Here is a 16,990-nt window from a genome sequence, read left to right as displayed (position 1 = left end):
CCAGGACTAGGGCTCTAAAGCCGTCACCCTGAAGCAACACCGCTCTGCCCCTTTTTAAGATAGAAGAAAAGAGTCTAACGCAAGCTGCAGAAATGGGAGCTCAGTCTCTCTCTGTCACTACTGAAAGGACTGAGAAAGGCTTGAGCACAGGTGAACCCTGGAATCCTCAAGAGGGAGCAGCCATCATTTATAAGTTACTTTGGTGGTTGAGGAAATGTATCAGTAGGTCCTGATTAGAGAAGTGTGTGTGTGTGTGTGTCTGTGTGTCTGTGTGTCTGTGTGTCTGTCTGTCTATCTAAGATACCATAACTTGTAAAGAAGCTGAGGATGGGTTTTAAGTCCCTATTTCTCCTTACTGCCCGGTGCCAGGTGCGTTACCTGTTGGAGTGGATGGAGGAGGACCTGGATGAAGCGGAGGATGCTTTCAGGGCGGTGGATATTGAATTTTGTCACCCCTTGTGCCAGTGCCCCAAATGTGCTCCAGCTCAAAAGGTTTGGCTTTTCTTCTGTTGGGGGATGGGGGTAGAGGGCAAATTCTTCTTTTTCCCCTTAGGAAAGTTGTCTGCTTCTCAGCCAGCTAACGGCCGAGTGGCTGGTTGTAGGTGTCCCCTGAGATACAGCTTAAGGTAGAGGAAAGTGGACATTCATGCAGGATCTGGCTCCGGCTGCCTGCTTTCTGAATGGGCAGGTCAGGGAACAGGGTCATGAACGCGGGCTTAGTGTTTCAGTGGCTCTCAAGGCCCCTGAGTCACAAGGCAGGAGCTTATGAACAGACATGCCCAGGCGTCTCCGTCCATGTGGCCGTGGTCCCTTGGGAGGATGCAGGCAAGAGCCACTGCCCACTGCCTTTGCTCACGTTGGTGCACCCTGTGCGGGAGGACCCTCCCTCCAAGCACAGAGAGAGTCCTGTGCCTTTTACCCTGTTTCCCCCGATGGTAATAGCTTGCAAAAGCACAGTACAATATCCCGACCAGGATATTACCGTGGATACAATCCATCCGTCTTACTCATATTTCCCCGGTTTTATTTGTGCTTGTGTGTGTGTGCGCACATGCCTGCACGTGTGTTTATTTACGTGTTCTGCCTAGTTTTGTTTTTTTTTTTAAATGGGGTATAGTTATTTTACAATGTTGTGTTAGTTTCTACTGTACAGCAAGGTGAAGTAGAGTTCCTTGTGCTATACAGCAGGGTCTCATTAGTTATCTGTTTTATACATATTAGTGTATATATGTTAATCCCAATCTCCCAATTCATCCCACTCCCCCTTTCCCCCCTTGGTGTCCATACATTTGTTCTCTACATCTGTGTCTCTATTTCTGCCTTGCAAACCGGTTCATCTCTACCATTTTTCTAGATTCCACAAATATGCGTTAATATACGATATTTGCTTTTCTCTTTCTGACATACTTCACTCTGTATGACAGTCTCTAGGTCCATCCATGTCTCTACAAATGACCCAATTTCATTCCTTTTCATGGCTGAGTAGTATTCCACTGTATATATGTACCACATCTTCTTTATCCATTCCTCTGTTGATGGACATTTAGGTTGTTTCCATGTCCTGGCTATTGTACATAGTGCTGCAGTGAACATTGGGGTGCATGTGTCTTTTTTTTAAAAATAATTAATTAATTAATTAATTTATTTTTGGCTGCATTGGGTCTTTGTTGCTGTGCGTGGGCTTTCTCTAGTTGCGGCGAGCAGGGGCTACTCTTCGTTGCGGTACACAGGTTTCTCATTGTGGTGGCTTCTCTTGTCGTGGAGCATGGGCTCTAGGCGCGCAGGCTTCAGTAGTTGTGGCCCATCAGCTTAGTTGCTCCGCGGCATGTGGGATCTTCCTGGACCAGGGCTCAAACCCATGTCCCCTGCATTGGCAGGTGGATTCTTAACCACTGCGCCACCAGGGAAGCCCTGCATGTGTCTTTTTGAATTATGGTTTTCTCAGGGTATATGCCCAGTAGTGGGATTGCTGGGTCATATGGTAATTCTATATTTAGTTTTTTAAGGAACCTCCATACTGTTCTCCATAGTGGTTGTATCAATTTACATTCCCACCAACAGTCAAGAGGGTTCCATTTTCTCCACACCCTCTCCAGCCTATATTGTTTGTAGATTTTCTGATGAGGCCCATTCTAACTGGTGTGAGGTGATACCTCATTGTAGTTTTGATTTGCATTCCTTTAACGATTAGTGATGTTGAGCATCTTCTCATGTGCCTCTTGGCCATCTGTATGTCTTCTTTGGAGAAATGTCTATTTAGGTCTTCCACCCATTTTTTTTTTTTTTTAATTTATTTTTGGCTGCGTTGGGTCTTCGTTGCTGTGTGCAGACTTTCTCTAGTTGCGGCGAGCGGGAGCTACTCTTTCATTGTGGTGCGCAGGCTTCTCATTGCAGTGACTTCTCTTGTTGCGGAACATGGGCTCTAGGCGCACGGCCTTCAGTAGTTGTGGCATGCAGGCTCAGTAGTGTGGTGCATGGGCTTAGTTGCTCTGCGGCATGTGGGATCTTCCTGGGCCAGAGTTGGAACCCATGTCCCCTGCACTGGCAGGCGGATTCTTAACCACTGCGCCACCAGGGAAGTCCTTCCGCCCATTTTTTGATTGGGTTGTTTGTTTTTTTGATATTGAGCTGAATGAGCTGTTTGTATATTTTGGAGATTAATCCTCTCTCCGTTGATTCGTTTGCAAATATTTTCTCCCATTCTGAGGGTTGTCTTTCATCTTGTTTATGGTTTCCTTTGCTGTGCAAAAGCTTTTAAGTTTCATTAGGTCCCATTTGTTTATTTTTGTTTGTATTTCCATTACTGTCCTGCGTTCTGTTTAGTTTTATCACGTGTGTAGGTTTGTGTGTCCACCACCACATTCAAGGTACAGAACAGTTCTCTCCTCACAAGGAGAATAACTCATGTTGCCTTTTATAATCACACCCACCTCTCTCCCTGTCACCCCAACCCACCATCCCTGACCCCTGGCAACCACTAATCTGTTCTCCAGTTCTAATATTTTGTCATTTCAAAAATGTTATATAAAACTCATCATACAGCATGGAACCTTTGGGGATTGGCTTTGTTCACTTAGACTGATTTCCAGGTTGTTGTGTGTAATCACCGGTTTATTCTGCATCGCTGAGCAAACTCTAAACACAACACTGGGCTAGAAGAATAGTTTTAATTTAATCACAGCATGAAGCAATTTACTTTTGTGTCTTTTTGAGAAATTACAAAAAGAGAAAAAGATAGTAGGCTTTAAAAGAGCAAGGAACATAAATTTATCCAATAAATTCAACAGATGCTGTAATGTGTAATTCAGTTTCTTGCTACAATTAATGAACTGTGAGGTGGGGGAGAGCAGAGTGGGTAAATGACCAGAAGCACAGCAGAGACACAGTAACTGCTTCCAGCCATACAGTCACTGATGGGCCTGAGGGCTGTGCTGCTTCATTCACATCACATCCTTTGAAACAGCATCTGCCTTTTTAATCCCTTTGTTTTTCACAGCAGCCCACCTTGGGGAAGTCAGTTTTTGGACTGTACATATCCAGCAGCATGCGGACAGAAGAAAAGTTGTACATCCCAATGTACACAGTACCCTGTAGCTGAAAAAGCTACAAGTGAATGAAAAACTCAGTCATTTCAATATTCTTAGGTTAGAGACATCCATGGTGAAGCTTTTTTAATAAAGTAGTATTATCTTGCAGTACAAAGGATAACACCATTATATGTTTTGTAAAGTCAAATTAATTTTCTTAGCATGGGACATACACATTGAGTTAGACAGCTAGCACATCAATGAACACATGCTATGTATACAACACCATTTACAACTGCTCAAAAAAAAAAATGAACTACTTAGGTATACACTTAACAAGACGTGGACAGGATCTGTATGCTGGAAATCACAAAATGATGAAAAAAGTCAAAGAATGCGTAAATACTTAGATATATCAGATCATGAAGACTCAACCTAGTAAAGATGTTATTTCTCCCCAGATTGATCTACAGTTTTAACGCAATTCCTATCACAATCCTAACAAAGTTTTTGTAGACAGTCTAGACAAGCTTATTTTAAAATTTATATGGAAAGACGCAGACCCTAAAATATCTAAAACGATCCTGGCAAAGAAGAATAAATTAGGATCACTCTACCCAATATTAAGGCTAACTGTGTAGCTACAGTAATCAAGACAGTGTGGCCCTGGTGGAGGGACAGACACACAGATCACTAGGACAGACAGAGAACCCAGAAATAGACCCACACATATATAGTCAACTGAGGTTGACTGACAGCAAGTCGGTGGGGGAAGGACGGCCTTCTCAACAAACAGTGCTGGAGCAAGTGGACATCTTCAGGCAAAAAAATGAACCTCAACATGAACTCACACCCTGTACAAAAATTAACTCAAAATGGATCACAGACTTAACCGTAAAATGTAAAATTATAAAACTTTTAGAAAAAAACAGGAAGAAATCTTTGGAATCCAGGGCTAAGCAAAGAGTTCTTAGACTTGACGCCCAAAGCATGATCCATAAAGAGCAAATGGATAAGCTGGACTTCTAAATTACAAACTTGTCCTGTGGAAGCCCGTGCAAAGAAGCTATACAGGCAGATTACAGACTAAAAGAAAATACCTGCAAAGCACATATCTGACAAAGGGCCAGAACCTAGAATATATAAAGAACTTTCAAAACTCGATAGTAAAGAAAGAAAACAAACCAATAATAAAATGGGCAAAGGGAATGAACAGACATTTCATTGAAGAGCATTTAGATGTGGCAAATAAGCACATGAAAGGATGTTCAAGGTCATCACCCATCAGGGAAATGCAAATTATAGCCACAGTGAGATAACGCTATGCGCCTATCAGAATGGCTAAAATAAAAATTAGGGAAAAGTGAAACCACCAAATGCCGGTGAGGATGTGGGGGACTTGGTTCACTCATCCACTGCTGGTGGGAATATAAAAGCCACTCTGGAAAACAGTGTTTGTTGTCAGTTCCTTATAAAACTAACCATAGAATTACTATGTAATTACCACATGATTCAGCAATTGCATTCCTGGGCATTTATCTTAGAGGAATGGAAACTTATGTTCTCTCAAAAACCTGTAAACAGATGTACACAGCAACTTTTATTTGCAGTATCCCCAAACTGGAAACAACCCACGTGCCCTTCAGTGGGTGAACTGCTAAACAAAGTACGGCAGGGGCATGCCACGGGGCGCTGTTCAGCGATAAAGAATAAACTGTTGATTACATGTAACACCTGGAATCAGGACATTTGGTAGTCTCCTGTTTTTGGCTTTGTGAATAAAGCAACTGTGAACATTTGTGTACAGTTCTTTGTGTAAATATATTTTTACTTGGGTAATTACCTAGGAGTATAATTGCTGGGTTATGCAGGAGGTATATGTTAACTTGAAATGACCAGTTTTCCACAGTGATTGTAGCATTTTTCATTCCCGCCAGCAGGGTGTGAGAATTCTAGTTGCCCCAAATCCCGGCCAGCACTTGGTATTTTGACTTTTTAACTTTAGCCATTCTGGTAAGTGTGCAGTGGTATTTCATCATGTTCTTCCCTTCTACTTCTTCATCTGCTTGTTTTTGATTTTTTTGAAGTATAATTTATATACAGTGAAATTCACCCTTTAAATTTAGCATAGCTTTTTAAAGAGATAACATTTTTAATCATCGAAAAGTGAACTAGATAACCCAAGTTTTTTTTTGTTTTTTTTTTTTTTTTTAACAGAGATGCTACATTGCACTCCTTCTGGGTTACTTTTATTTATTTTCTATTATTTATTTATTTATTTATTTATGGCTGTGTTGGGTCTTCGTTTCTGTGCGAGGCCTTTCTCTAGTTGCGGCAAGTGGGGGCCTCTCTTCACCGCGGTGCGTGGGCCTCTCACTATTGCGGCCTCTCTTGTTGTGGAGCTCAGGCTCCAGACGCGCAGGCTCAGTAATTGTGGCTCACGGGCCTAGTTGCTCCGTGGCATGTGGGATCTTCCCAGACCAGGGCTCGAACCCGTGTCCCCTGCACTGGCAGGCAGATTCTCAACCACTGTGCCACCAGGGAAGCCCCAATAACCCAAGTTTTAGTCCTTGATCAATCACAGAAAACATTGACATTAATTCCACTATCAAATATATGATTCAACATCACAATTTAATGTCTGTTTTTAGTTCTATTGGTTTGTTTTGTTTGCCCTTTTAATTACTGATGGATTTTTCTTATATCCTCATGATTGGTTTTAAAACCATTGTGAATAAAAAGGAAGTTCCATGATAAAAATGAAGGTGAACTTCAGAGATAAGTAGCAAACAGTTTTCTGAGGTTTGACAAACGAATGTGTAACCACCAGCACAGTCAAAATATAGGCTATCTCTATCAGCCAAAATATTCTTTCCTGCCCCTTTGAAGTTTGCCCCATCCCATGTTCCATCCCCTGACCATCACTGATCTGCTTTCTGACCCTTTGGTTTTGTGATTCCTGATTTTGATTTGCATTTCCCTGAAAACTAAAGATGTTATTTTCTGTGCTCATTGACCGACCATTCAACTGTCTTCTTTTGTGAAGTCTTTTCAAATCTTTTGCCTATTTTTTTTTTTAACATCTTTATTGGAGTATAATTCCTTTACAACGGTGTGTTAGTTTCTGCTTTATAACAAAGTGAATCAGTTATACATATACATATGTTCCCATATCTCTTCCCTCTTGCGTCTCCCTCCCTCCCACCCTCCCTATCCCACCCCTCTAGGTGGTCACAAACCACCGAGCTGATCTCCCTGTGCTATGCAGCTGCTTCCCACTAGCTATCTGTTTTACGTTTGGTAGTGTATATATGTCCATGCCACTCTCTTATATTGTCACAGCTTACCCTTCCCCCTCCCCATATCCTCAAGTCCATTCTCTAGTAGGTGTGTGTCTTTAGTCCCGTCTTACCCCTAGGTTCTTCATGACCTTTTTTTTTTTTTCTTAGATTTCATATATATGTGTTAGCATACGGTATTTGTTTTTCTCTTTCTGACTTACTTCACTCAACATCATTAATCATTAGAGAAATGCAAATCAAAACTACAATGAGATATCATCTCACACCGGTCAGAATGGCCATCATCAAAAAATCTACAAACAATAAATGTTGGAGAGGGTGTGGAGAAAAGGGAACACTCTTGCACTGTTGGTGGGAATGTAAATTGATACAGCCACTATGGAGAACAGTATGGAGGTTCCTTAAAAAACTAAAAATAGAACTACCATACGACCCAGCAATCCCACTACTGGGCATATACCCTGAGAAAACCATAATTCAAAAAGAGTCATGTACCACAATGTTCATTGCAGCTCTATTTACAATAGCCAGGACATGGAAACAACCTAAGTGTCCATCGACAGATGAATGGATAAAGAAGATGTGGCACATATATACAATGGAATATTACTCAGCCATAAAAAGATACGAAATTGAGATATTTGTAGTGAGGTGGATGGACCTAGAGTCTGTCATACAGAGTGAAGTATTTTTTTTTCTTTTGCCTGTTTTTTTTTTTTAAAGTTGGATTGTCTTGTTGAGTTGTAAGAGTTTGTTTTGTTTTGCTTTTAAATTCTGGTTGGTACAAGTCCTTTGTCAGATACACATACTTGCAAACATTTTTCTCCCCTCTATGACTTGCCTTTTCATTTTCTTACTTGCCTCATGCAAAGAGCAAACATTAAACATTTTTATTAAGTCAGTTTATCAAACTTTTTTTATGGCTTTTGCTTTTTGTGTCTTATCTAAGAAATCTTTGCTTATCCCAATGTTGCAAAGATTTTCTTTTGTGTTTACTTCAAGAAGTTTAATAGCTGTAGCTTTTACATTTAGGTCTGTGACGCATTTTAGTGTTTGTGTTTGGTGTGAGGTAAGGGTTGATGGGCAGTTTTCCCATATGTGGATGTCCAGTTGTTCCAGCACCATCTGTCAAACAGACTTTGCCTTCCCCGTTCAATTGCCATGGCATAAAACGGTATCATTGTAGGGGGCTTGCTTTCTTGAAAACGGAAGTTAATCCTTCGATGTATCATACCTTTCTAAAGTAGTAATTCACCTGTGGGCAACCCGGTTCAGGATGCCGCTGTGATTCCAGATTTTACAGAGGGGCTGTGAGGGACGGATGGCTTTGGCTCCTTCAGCCGACTTCCTTAAATACTAACAACATTTCCGTTTCCACATTCTGCACTTATTAGAAGCTGGCAAAGATTCCTGCCAGTGGGCTTGGTGTGAACGTGACCAACCAGGATGGTTCCTCCCCACTGCACATTGCTGCCCTGCATGGTAGGGCGGACCTCATCCTCCTCCTCGTGAAGCACGGTGCCAGTGTGGGGGCCAGAGATGCAAAGCAGGCTGTCCCACTCCACCTGGCCTGCCAGAAGGGCCACTTCCAGGTATGGGTCCTGGCTCTTGGGCAGCGTGTATAGGGTTAGAACTTTAGTTGGCAGGAGTGCTGCCGAGGGAAGGGTTTGCTTGCTGGCCCAGAGGACGGGCCCATTTCCTTCCTCCCAGCGCCGAGATTCTGAGATGCACACGGTAGGACGACTCAGCAACAGAACACAGAACCCTGGGGCTTCTGGGGGTGGCGCCAACCCCCCTGCCACTGGCATTCACGTCTGGCAGCACAGAGGCTGTCATTCTGATTCTCACCCCAGCCGGGAGCTGTCTCTCTGATTCTTGGGTGTTGGTCATCTGTGCCAAACAGTTCAATATCTATTTATTTTTTCATTTTTCCTTATTAGTTCCACTGTAAGGTTTTTAAAGCTAGGAATCATATTTCAGGTAATGCCTAGCATTAGTTTTCTAACATGTGAAACTGGAGTAATAATTACAGCTCTCCACAGAGGAGACGGAATGACTAAATGAAAAACACGCATGCCTAGTACACCGCCTCCACACACACAAGACCCTCAGCAAATGTTACTCCCTCCCCCTTCACTGGTCTGCTTTCTCCTGAGGGTCAGACATGGATCTAAGAGTCTTCTAGATAAGCTTACAGAAAATTCAAAGGAATAGCAAGTTAGAGGATCTCTCCCTGCAAATTTTAATTAAAGTTGAACACTTTTCTTCTCTGGCCTAGGTGGTGAAATGTCTACTAGATTCTAATGCAAAACCCAATAAAAAGGATATAAGTGGAAACACACCCCTCCTTTATGCCTGTTCCAGAGGCCACCACGAAGTTGCGGCACTGTTGCTGCAGGTAAGGACCCCCTCACCCCCAGCCCAGGAGCTGCTGACACAGCTTGGTGATGGGCATACCGCCACGCGGCGAGCCTCTGGCAGTGCACCGGGGAGGGGCGGGAGAGGGAGGCCGCTTGGCCTTTGCTTTAAGCTGGCCCTGGGGTGGGGAGCTTTGCAATAACGGGGTCTCAGCGTCCGAGCTGCATCAGGGATGCAGAGTTAAGGACTGAGACGCCGTTTTGCTGAGGGTTTGGATCTTGCCTCATTTAACCAGGTCAGTTGAATTGTTACCCGCAGTGTGAGCTGAATGTCCTTTTATGTCACTGCTCCTTTTTTCCTCTCTTGATAAAGGGTATATGTGTTGACTGTAGAAGGAAGAATTTTTAAAAGTAGGGAAAAACCCAACTTTTCCATAACCCTGTTTCTGAAAGGCAACTAACTTTGGTGACTTTTTAAAAATGTGCATAGTTTAGATCAGTATTGTTTTCTATCTTGCTTGTTTTAACTTAACATAGAAAACTGTTTATTTTATTTATTTTATTTTTATAATTAATTTGTTTTTATTATTTATTTATTTATTTTTGGCTGCATTGGGTCTTCGTTGCTGCACGCGGGCTTTCTCTAGTTGCAGCGAGCGGGGGCTACTCTTCATTGCGGTGTGCGGGTTTCTCATTACGGTGGCTTCTCTTGTTGCGGAGCACTGGCTCTAGGCGAGCGGGCTTCAGTAGTTATGGCTCGTGGGCTCTAGAGCACAGGCTCAGTAGTTGTGGCACACGGGCTTAGTTGCTCCGTGGCATGTGGGATCTTCCTGGACCAGGGCTCGAACCCGTGTCCCCTGCATTGACAGGCGGATTCTTAACCACTGGACCACCAGGGAAGTCCGAAAACTGTTCATTAAAACCTCAGTTTTTAGTGGTTGCATAATTATGGATGTACCATGGTCTTTTTTGTTTTTAACTGTTTCTGCTCAATACATTTAGGTGACTTTTATTTTTTTTTCCTGTTATAATGATAAATGCTGCCATGAATATCTTTGTACATAAATCTTTTCTCCTCAGTATTACTCGTACTCCTAACATCTTAAAAAAATTTCCGACATACAGCAAAGTTGAAAGAACGTTGCAGGGCACACCCATATAGGTACCACATCGATGCAACATTCCTTCTGATTGTGCCGTTTCTCTTTCTAGCATGGGGCCTCCATTAATGCTTCTAACAATAAGGGCAACACAGCACTGCACGAGGCTGTGATAGAAAAGCACGTCTTCGTGGTGGAGCTGCTTCTGCTTCATGGAGCATCAGTTCAGGTCTTGAACAAGAGGCAGTGCACAGCCATAGACTGTGCTGAACAGGTAGGTGGGAGCGCTTCATTGCTGAGGGCGTCCCAGGCTCCCTTACAGCTCACGGGGATCCCCTGTGTTTAAACCAGATCTGAAAGAGCGGTAGCCAGACCTCTGACTTGCCGTGCCAGGCTGAGTAGGTGTGCTGGAAGTCTGTGAGTGTGGCTGCATCCCTGGTCCTTGGTCACCTGATCAGAGGCGGCCTGCTGGGGTAGTCTTCAAAGGCCTGGGTAGAGGTGCCCCCTACCCACCACAGGCCTCGGCGCCTCTGGCACACAGTCCAGCAGTTAGGTACTCGTGGGGAAGGAGCAGGTTGACACAGCATCCTGGTCTCACCCTCCCTGCACTGGGAATACGCCTGTGGTCCTAGCAGCACGAGGGAGGGAGTGTGTGCAGTTAGTGAACAAACCTTGAGTTCTGTAAGGAGAAGTGTGATGCGCGGTTTACCACCCTCCCAGTGCGTGGACGTGCGCCATGGAGAAATGGTGAGGAAATAGGAGGAGACTAAAGGAGGGACCTCTTTACTGTTCCTCTTTTCATGTTGAATCTTTATCTAGTTTCCTACTCAGGTAGACAGCTACTAGGCTGTTAAATGACACCACTGACATATTAAAGTCACCATAAATCCAACCTACTTATAGGCTTAGTATATTAATTTCTAATTTTCAATTGTGTTCCTTAACAGAATTGAAAAATTTTATACTTTCAATTTAGCACTTTCTCAAATGATGAATATCTTTTATTGAGCACTTACTATGTGCTGGGCGCTTGATAACCTCATGATAACTCTACAATAATAGATCCTATTCTTGTCAACCCAGTTGCACGGAGCAGTGAAACACGGGCCCAGAGTACCACCTAGTAGAGAGCAGAGCCATCCTCCAAATGCAGTGCTGTTCTCCACCACTAGGCTTTATGGCCTCAAAGTTTTGTCTGTAGCTGCTTCTTAGCTTTTCTGCCCAGCCATGCCAACACTGACATTTAGATCAAAAACAGGCAATAACCTGCTAAGAAAGCATAAAAAACGTTACTGTTACCTTTTCCCTTTCACACTGTAGAATTCAAAAATAATGGAGTTGCTTCAGGTAGTACCAAGCTGCGTGGCCACGTTAGATGATGTTGGAGAAACAGACCACGACGAGTATGTTACTGTCAAGATCAGGAAAAAATGTAAGAACTCACATACTTTCTGTAATTCTCAACTTGGGTTTATTTGGAAGTTCATGAGTGGTTGGTTGCTGGTTTTCACTTAATTGTAAATGTAAAACATAATCATGACTGGGGGTGGGATACAGGCACCAAAGAAATGTATGCTATATCCTGTGTCATCTATCCTGTAACATACATTTCATCCAGAAATGTATGTAATATCCTTTCTCCTCCACTGTTTGGATGCTGGCTTTCTGCTTGATTGTGATGCTCCCTAAAGAGGTAAGATGGACACTCTGGGCATTACCCTGAAGGTCAGGCCTCCACTCGCCAACCAGGGAGGAGGGACCACCTCTGGTAGTTTCTTTCATGTCTCATGTTCTGAATCCAGGCCTTTTTCTCAGCACTTCCTGGACATCTGGGGTAAATGCTACCTTTAAAGACTTCTTTTTTAATCTGCAGGTGTGCAGAGGTAGATGGTCATTAGAACAGCAGCTGCCAAACAGGGGGTGGGGCTGAAGTATTTTCCTCTTTTTTAAAAAGTTGTTACAGTTTAGATGGGTCCTTGTTCAACTTTTTAAAAAAATTGCAATTGTAGTTTGCAATGCAGTCATGTGAATAAGCCCGTTCACATATCTGGATAATCCTGAGGCTGTCTCACCCTAGTTGGCTGTGCCTGGGGGATATCAGTGTGTTAAGGGTTTATCTTTGTTTCATGGGGGTTCACACAGCAATAAATAGGTATCCACTAATACGTTTCTGTAATCAAATGCAGTGCTTAATTTCCTAAAGTTTGTTAAACTTTAACAAAAAGAAAGTTGAAAGTTTGCATCTGTGCTATAATTTTTAAACACTTCTTAAGCTAGTTTGGAAGTTTTCAGATGTTTATCCTTTTATCTACAGGGAACTCCAAAATGTATGATCTACCAGATGAACCTTTTACAAGACAGTTTTACTTTGTCCACTCAGTTGGTCAGTTTAAGTGAGTATAAGATTCGAGTTGATTTCTGTGCTTTTGACCTTAGCTTTACTTACAACTCAAGCAGGTTATATGCAGCTTTAATGGGTTATAAATAAATCTCCCTCCACTCATCAAATGCTTCCACCTCGTGGCCAACCAGAGTATTTTGCACCACTATCCCAAACGTTTATTTTAGTTTGTTTTGGGTTTCAGGGGAAGGACCTCAAGGGAGATTATGGCAAGAGATAGAAGTGTCCCTAATTTTGCAGCAGATTCTTTGCATGAGGTGAGTTATTAAACACTGGCTTATAATCTTACTTTTTCAAGCCTGAACTTTTCAAAACTAATCCATGGTAAACACATTTCTCATTTCATTATTCCCTTCACTGATAAGAGTTACTAACAATTAAAATGAGTTCCTCAGTGGCATGGTCATTTATTGTTATATTTAATAATGCGTTTCTGAGCTGAGAAAGGAAAGTGAAGAAAAAGTGGGAAATAGTTGTAATGCATGGAAAGATGCTGTTTACAGTGTGCCTACTAGATGAACTATCTCACATTTTACTATGGAAGCAAATTCACTAATGTGTTAATCACTAATGTAAGGAAGAAAACACATTTGTATATAGATGGGTAAAAACTTCAAGTATGGTATAAAGTTGCTCATATAGACAATTCTGTATGTGGCCATCTTCCTATAGCACTATTTAATTCTCATTATAAAAAGAAGCCTGCTTTACATTCTGTGGTGTTTTTAGGTGGCTCTTCTCAGAAAACATGGCTTGGCTTTGCTTTTTTTTAAATTGAAGTATAGCTGATTTACACTGTTGTGTTAGTTTCTAGTGTACAGCAAAGTGATTCAGTTACATATTCTTTTTCACATTTTTTCCACTATAGTTTATTACAAGATATTGAATATAGTTCCCTGTGCTATACAGTAGGACCGTGCTGAAACATGGCTTTTCTTGTTGCTGCTTGCCAATATAATATATGCCTTATTTATGAGAAATAGAATTTATAGTATGTGTGGCATAGGCTTGTTGGAACAAATATACTGAAGTTCTAAATCTTTTAGAGAATTAGTGATTTTTGTTAAGATGACTAATTTTGATTTCATAGTTAATCTTCCATGGCTTTGCTAATAGACCTGCTGCTGGCTGGGAAACCTGCAAACTTTGAAATCTGCCTGGGTTCAATCAAGTGTTAGCTTTTCCCTTGATAGCTGGGGGACTTAAGGCAGATTGCTTAACTTTTGCTGATCCTGTTTCCTCAGCTGTATGTAAAATGGGGATAGCAATAGTACACACTTGTTTGTTAAGAGTTGTAAAGATTAAATGTGAAAACATGTAAAGCGTTTACATTGTGTCTGATACATGGAGTGCGCAAATGTCATACTTTCACTGCAGGGATGTTAAGAGTTGAAATTATGCCTGGAAAGTACTGAGCACATTGGATGGCACATAGAAGCACTCAAGGGTAGCTGTTATTGTGTGGGTTGTTTCAAGTATAGCACAAATGTGAACTGTTTGAATCATACCTTTTCTTTAGCCAGGGAGGCAAAGAGTCACTCGGAAGCAGAATAACCTGCCAGACCAGAGCAGCTCTCAGACGGCTGACAAAGGAAAGGATGGTCAGCCGGAGAGGCCTGGACCGAGACAAACTGCTCCCGGACAAAGGCGAATGCTCCGTAGACACGCAGTCAATGATGCGGTTGTACCCAAGGGCCCAGAGACTACTGGCAACCTGACCACTCCCCAAGAGGCTAGCATTTCCCCACGTTAACAGTAATAAGGAATTATCTACTGCCAAGAAGTGAGCCCTCAACAAGAAGATGCCAAGCATGAGTACAGCTTAGAACTAAATGAACTTACTGTTTGTCTTGAGAGAAAAGCAGAAAGGTCCTGAAGGCTTTTCTGTGGCTGATGGAAAGAATGCAACAACAAAAAGCTATCAATCACTATCTCTTTCATCTTCAAAGCTAATGGATACACTTGAAAAGGAAAGGACAAAAATTCCAGTAGTGTCCAGATCCTTAAGACGCTTCTTCTTATGTATTAGGGTTCCTTGGTTACAGTGAGAGGTTTCATCACCAGATTCTGACCTCCTTCTACTGAAAGGTGCTAGACCTCTGGGATGTGTATAAACTTGCAAACCACAGCTAAAAGGATTCCTCCCTCTGCGATAAGCTGAAGGAAAGCAATTTAGGTTTCATGGTACCGTGGAGGCCGGGCAGAAACGTTGCGTTGGAATGAAGGAAATAGGACCTGAAAAATGTCCCTTTGCAAGCAACACTTGAACCCAAAGATGCCTAAATGCCATTTTAATGCTCATTTTAGTTGAAAGGACACATATGACATGTTCTACACTATGTATGTGGGGAAAGTTGGGTATAATTTTTCTTCTAAAAAATTAAGTACAGATAATTGATCACTGCACTTATACACCTGTAGCAGTGTCTCTGGAAAAATCCCTTTCCGTTAAGAGCCTCCCTTAAATGTCACACCTGATGGATGGTTCCTGAACTAGACAGTAGACTTGGCACACCTTTTCTTAGTCTTTTGATTCAGATTCAAAACTTACAGCACAAACCAGGTCAAAGTTACCTTAAATTAGAATTTATTGCCATTTATTCCTTTTTATAAATTTCTATAGCTTATACTCTTTTTTGTTACCAATTGGTCTAGAGCCGCAAACATGGGTTTGTCCAGAGTACATTTTCAAACAACTTTGTAATAGGGAAATGGTTCTGTGCACGTTCTTGGAAACACTTGCGTTATGTACAGAAGGGAGGGGCTGATTATTTTTCTACAAAGTAATTTATGATTTTTAATTTTCTAATGTGCCTTGGACATGTGCCAAATGATGGAAAAGAAACAGTAAACTTTATGATTCTTGAGCGTGTCACGGTATACTTTTTTGAGTTTGTTTTGCTAGGGAGATGTGTTTCTCAGCCTTTCTGCTATAAACATGTGCTTTGTATATGGAAACATCTTCCCCCATTGGATGGAGATACATTTTATTTTTCAGTTATAGATGTAAGTACGACTGAAGCATGTAAACTGGATCATCTGGAGCAGATCATTACCCACGTGCCCTGAGTAAGGCTTACCTAATCCAGTAAGCCCAGTGTCTAGGGCCCCCACAAGGATGTTTGAATTTCCTCTAACAAACGTCAGAAGAGCAAAACCGAATATAACACAGCTTCTTAGCCCAAACAGGAAATAAGCACTGTTGCTTTGCAAGTTTCTTTGTTCTATTTTTACTCCTTTCCCCCACTTTTAAACAAAACCACCTTATTGACTTAAGTTGCTGTGCTTCTCTACCATCCTAATTAAGAAACTTGACCCTATGCAGTTTATCAGCACGGCCATTTCCAAGATGCAAATACGTATATTTGACATCACCTAATTTTGGAGGTGGTGCAATATAATATTGAAAACTTTCACATATACCCCCAGTTAGTTTCTAACAATTGTCCTGGCTGGTAGAATTGTCAAATGAGGAGCCAGGTTCATGGAAATAAAGGGGCTAATTTGCTTGCACCGTCAAGAGCTGGGGTCAAGCCCTGGCTGGCGGTGTCACCTGAATTGGCAGATTCCAGCTTGGTGTGCCCTTCATCTAGAGATGTAAATACCATGAATGGGACTGTCAATCTTAGGGGAGAAGATTCCTTTTGAGCTCCTTTGGTAATCAGCAGGGTGAGCAATCTGAAGTGATTACCTCAATTATTTTTAAAAACACTTGTGTTTTTCTCCAGTTACTTTCCCACTTAAAAATAAATTTGACAACTCAAATTGGTAATGCCCGAATTTCTATTTTGTGTAAGAATGTTCTGAATTCAAAGTTAAATTAGAAAGTTGAGAATAACCACCCCCCCACCCCGTGGACGGAAACGTACCCCACCCCCTTGATGCAGTCAAGAACCTCTATCCTTGTACAGAGTCACTTTCCATTCTCGCGTGTCTCTGAAGGATGGGAGGTTGACAATCTTTAAACACATTCACATCGGTAGCTGCCATCAGGACAGTGGTTATTCTGCAAGAGAAAGTGTGCAGCAAACTTGCTGAGAATTGTCTAGTCTCCCGCCAGCATTTCTATGTAAACGAGACATAAAACAAAATTTACCTGTAACTGGGATTTTTTTTTTTTTCAAAATCCTTGATCACATTTTACTTTTGATGATTTACTCTGTTACTCTGAAAAATTTTTGATGTTCTTAATGGTTCTACTCATTCGTTTATTCAAGAATACTAGACACTTTATTCTAACACTGACTTTCTTCAGCATCTATGGTTACAAATTTCAATTCTCAAACATAGTAAAATCTCAAAT

The 16,990-nt window shown here is 41.8% G+C and overlaps 1 protein-coding gene across 5 annotated transcripts in view; it reads left to right on the top strand.

Moving 5' to 3' along the window:
- ANKRD27 (ankyrin repeat domain 27) overlaps window positions 1–15,554 on the top strand; it is a 51,789-nt gene extending 36,235 nt beyond the window's left edge. For all 5 annotated transcript variants that reach the window (XM_068527404.1, XM_068527403.1, XM_068527402.1 and 2 more), the window contains 8 exons: window positions 370–492; window positions 8,224–8,421; window positions 9,108–9,227; window positions 10,399–10,560; window positions 11,607–11,718; window positions 12,601–12,679; window positions 12,872–12,944; window positions 14,207–15,554. In XM_068527404.1, the coding sequence (XP_068383505.1) occupies window positions 370–492; window positions 8,224–8,421; window positions 9,108–9,227; window positions 10,399–10,560; window positions 11,607–11,718; window positions 12,601–12,679; window positions 12,872–12,944; window positions 14,207–14,440 (1,101 nt within the window). In that variant the 3' untranslated portion in view covers window positions 14,441–15,554. The remainder of the gene's footprint in view (window positions 1–369; window positions 493–8,223; window positions 8,422–9,107; window positions 9,228–10,398; window positions 10,561–11,606; window positions 11,719–12,600; window positions 12,680–12,871; window positions 12,945–14,206) is intronic.
- The last annotated feature ends 1,436 nt before the right edge of the window (window positions 15,555–16,990 follow it).

The sequence above is a fragment of the Eschrichtius robustus genome, chromosome 19 (genome assembly GCF_028021215.1).
Source record: "Eschrichtius robustus isolate mEscRob2 chromosome 19, mEscRob2.pri, whole genome shotgun sequence".
Lineage (NCBI taxonomy): Eukaryota > Metazoa > Chordata > Mammalia > Artiodactyla > Eschrichtiidae > Eschrichtius > Eschrichtius robustus.
Note: the sequence above shows the minus strand (reverse complement) of the source record. Positions and strands in the feature narration are given on the sequence as shown.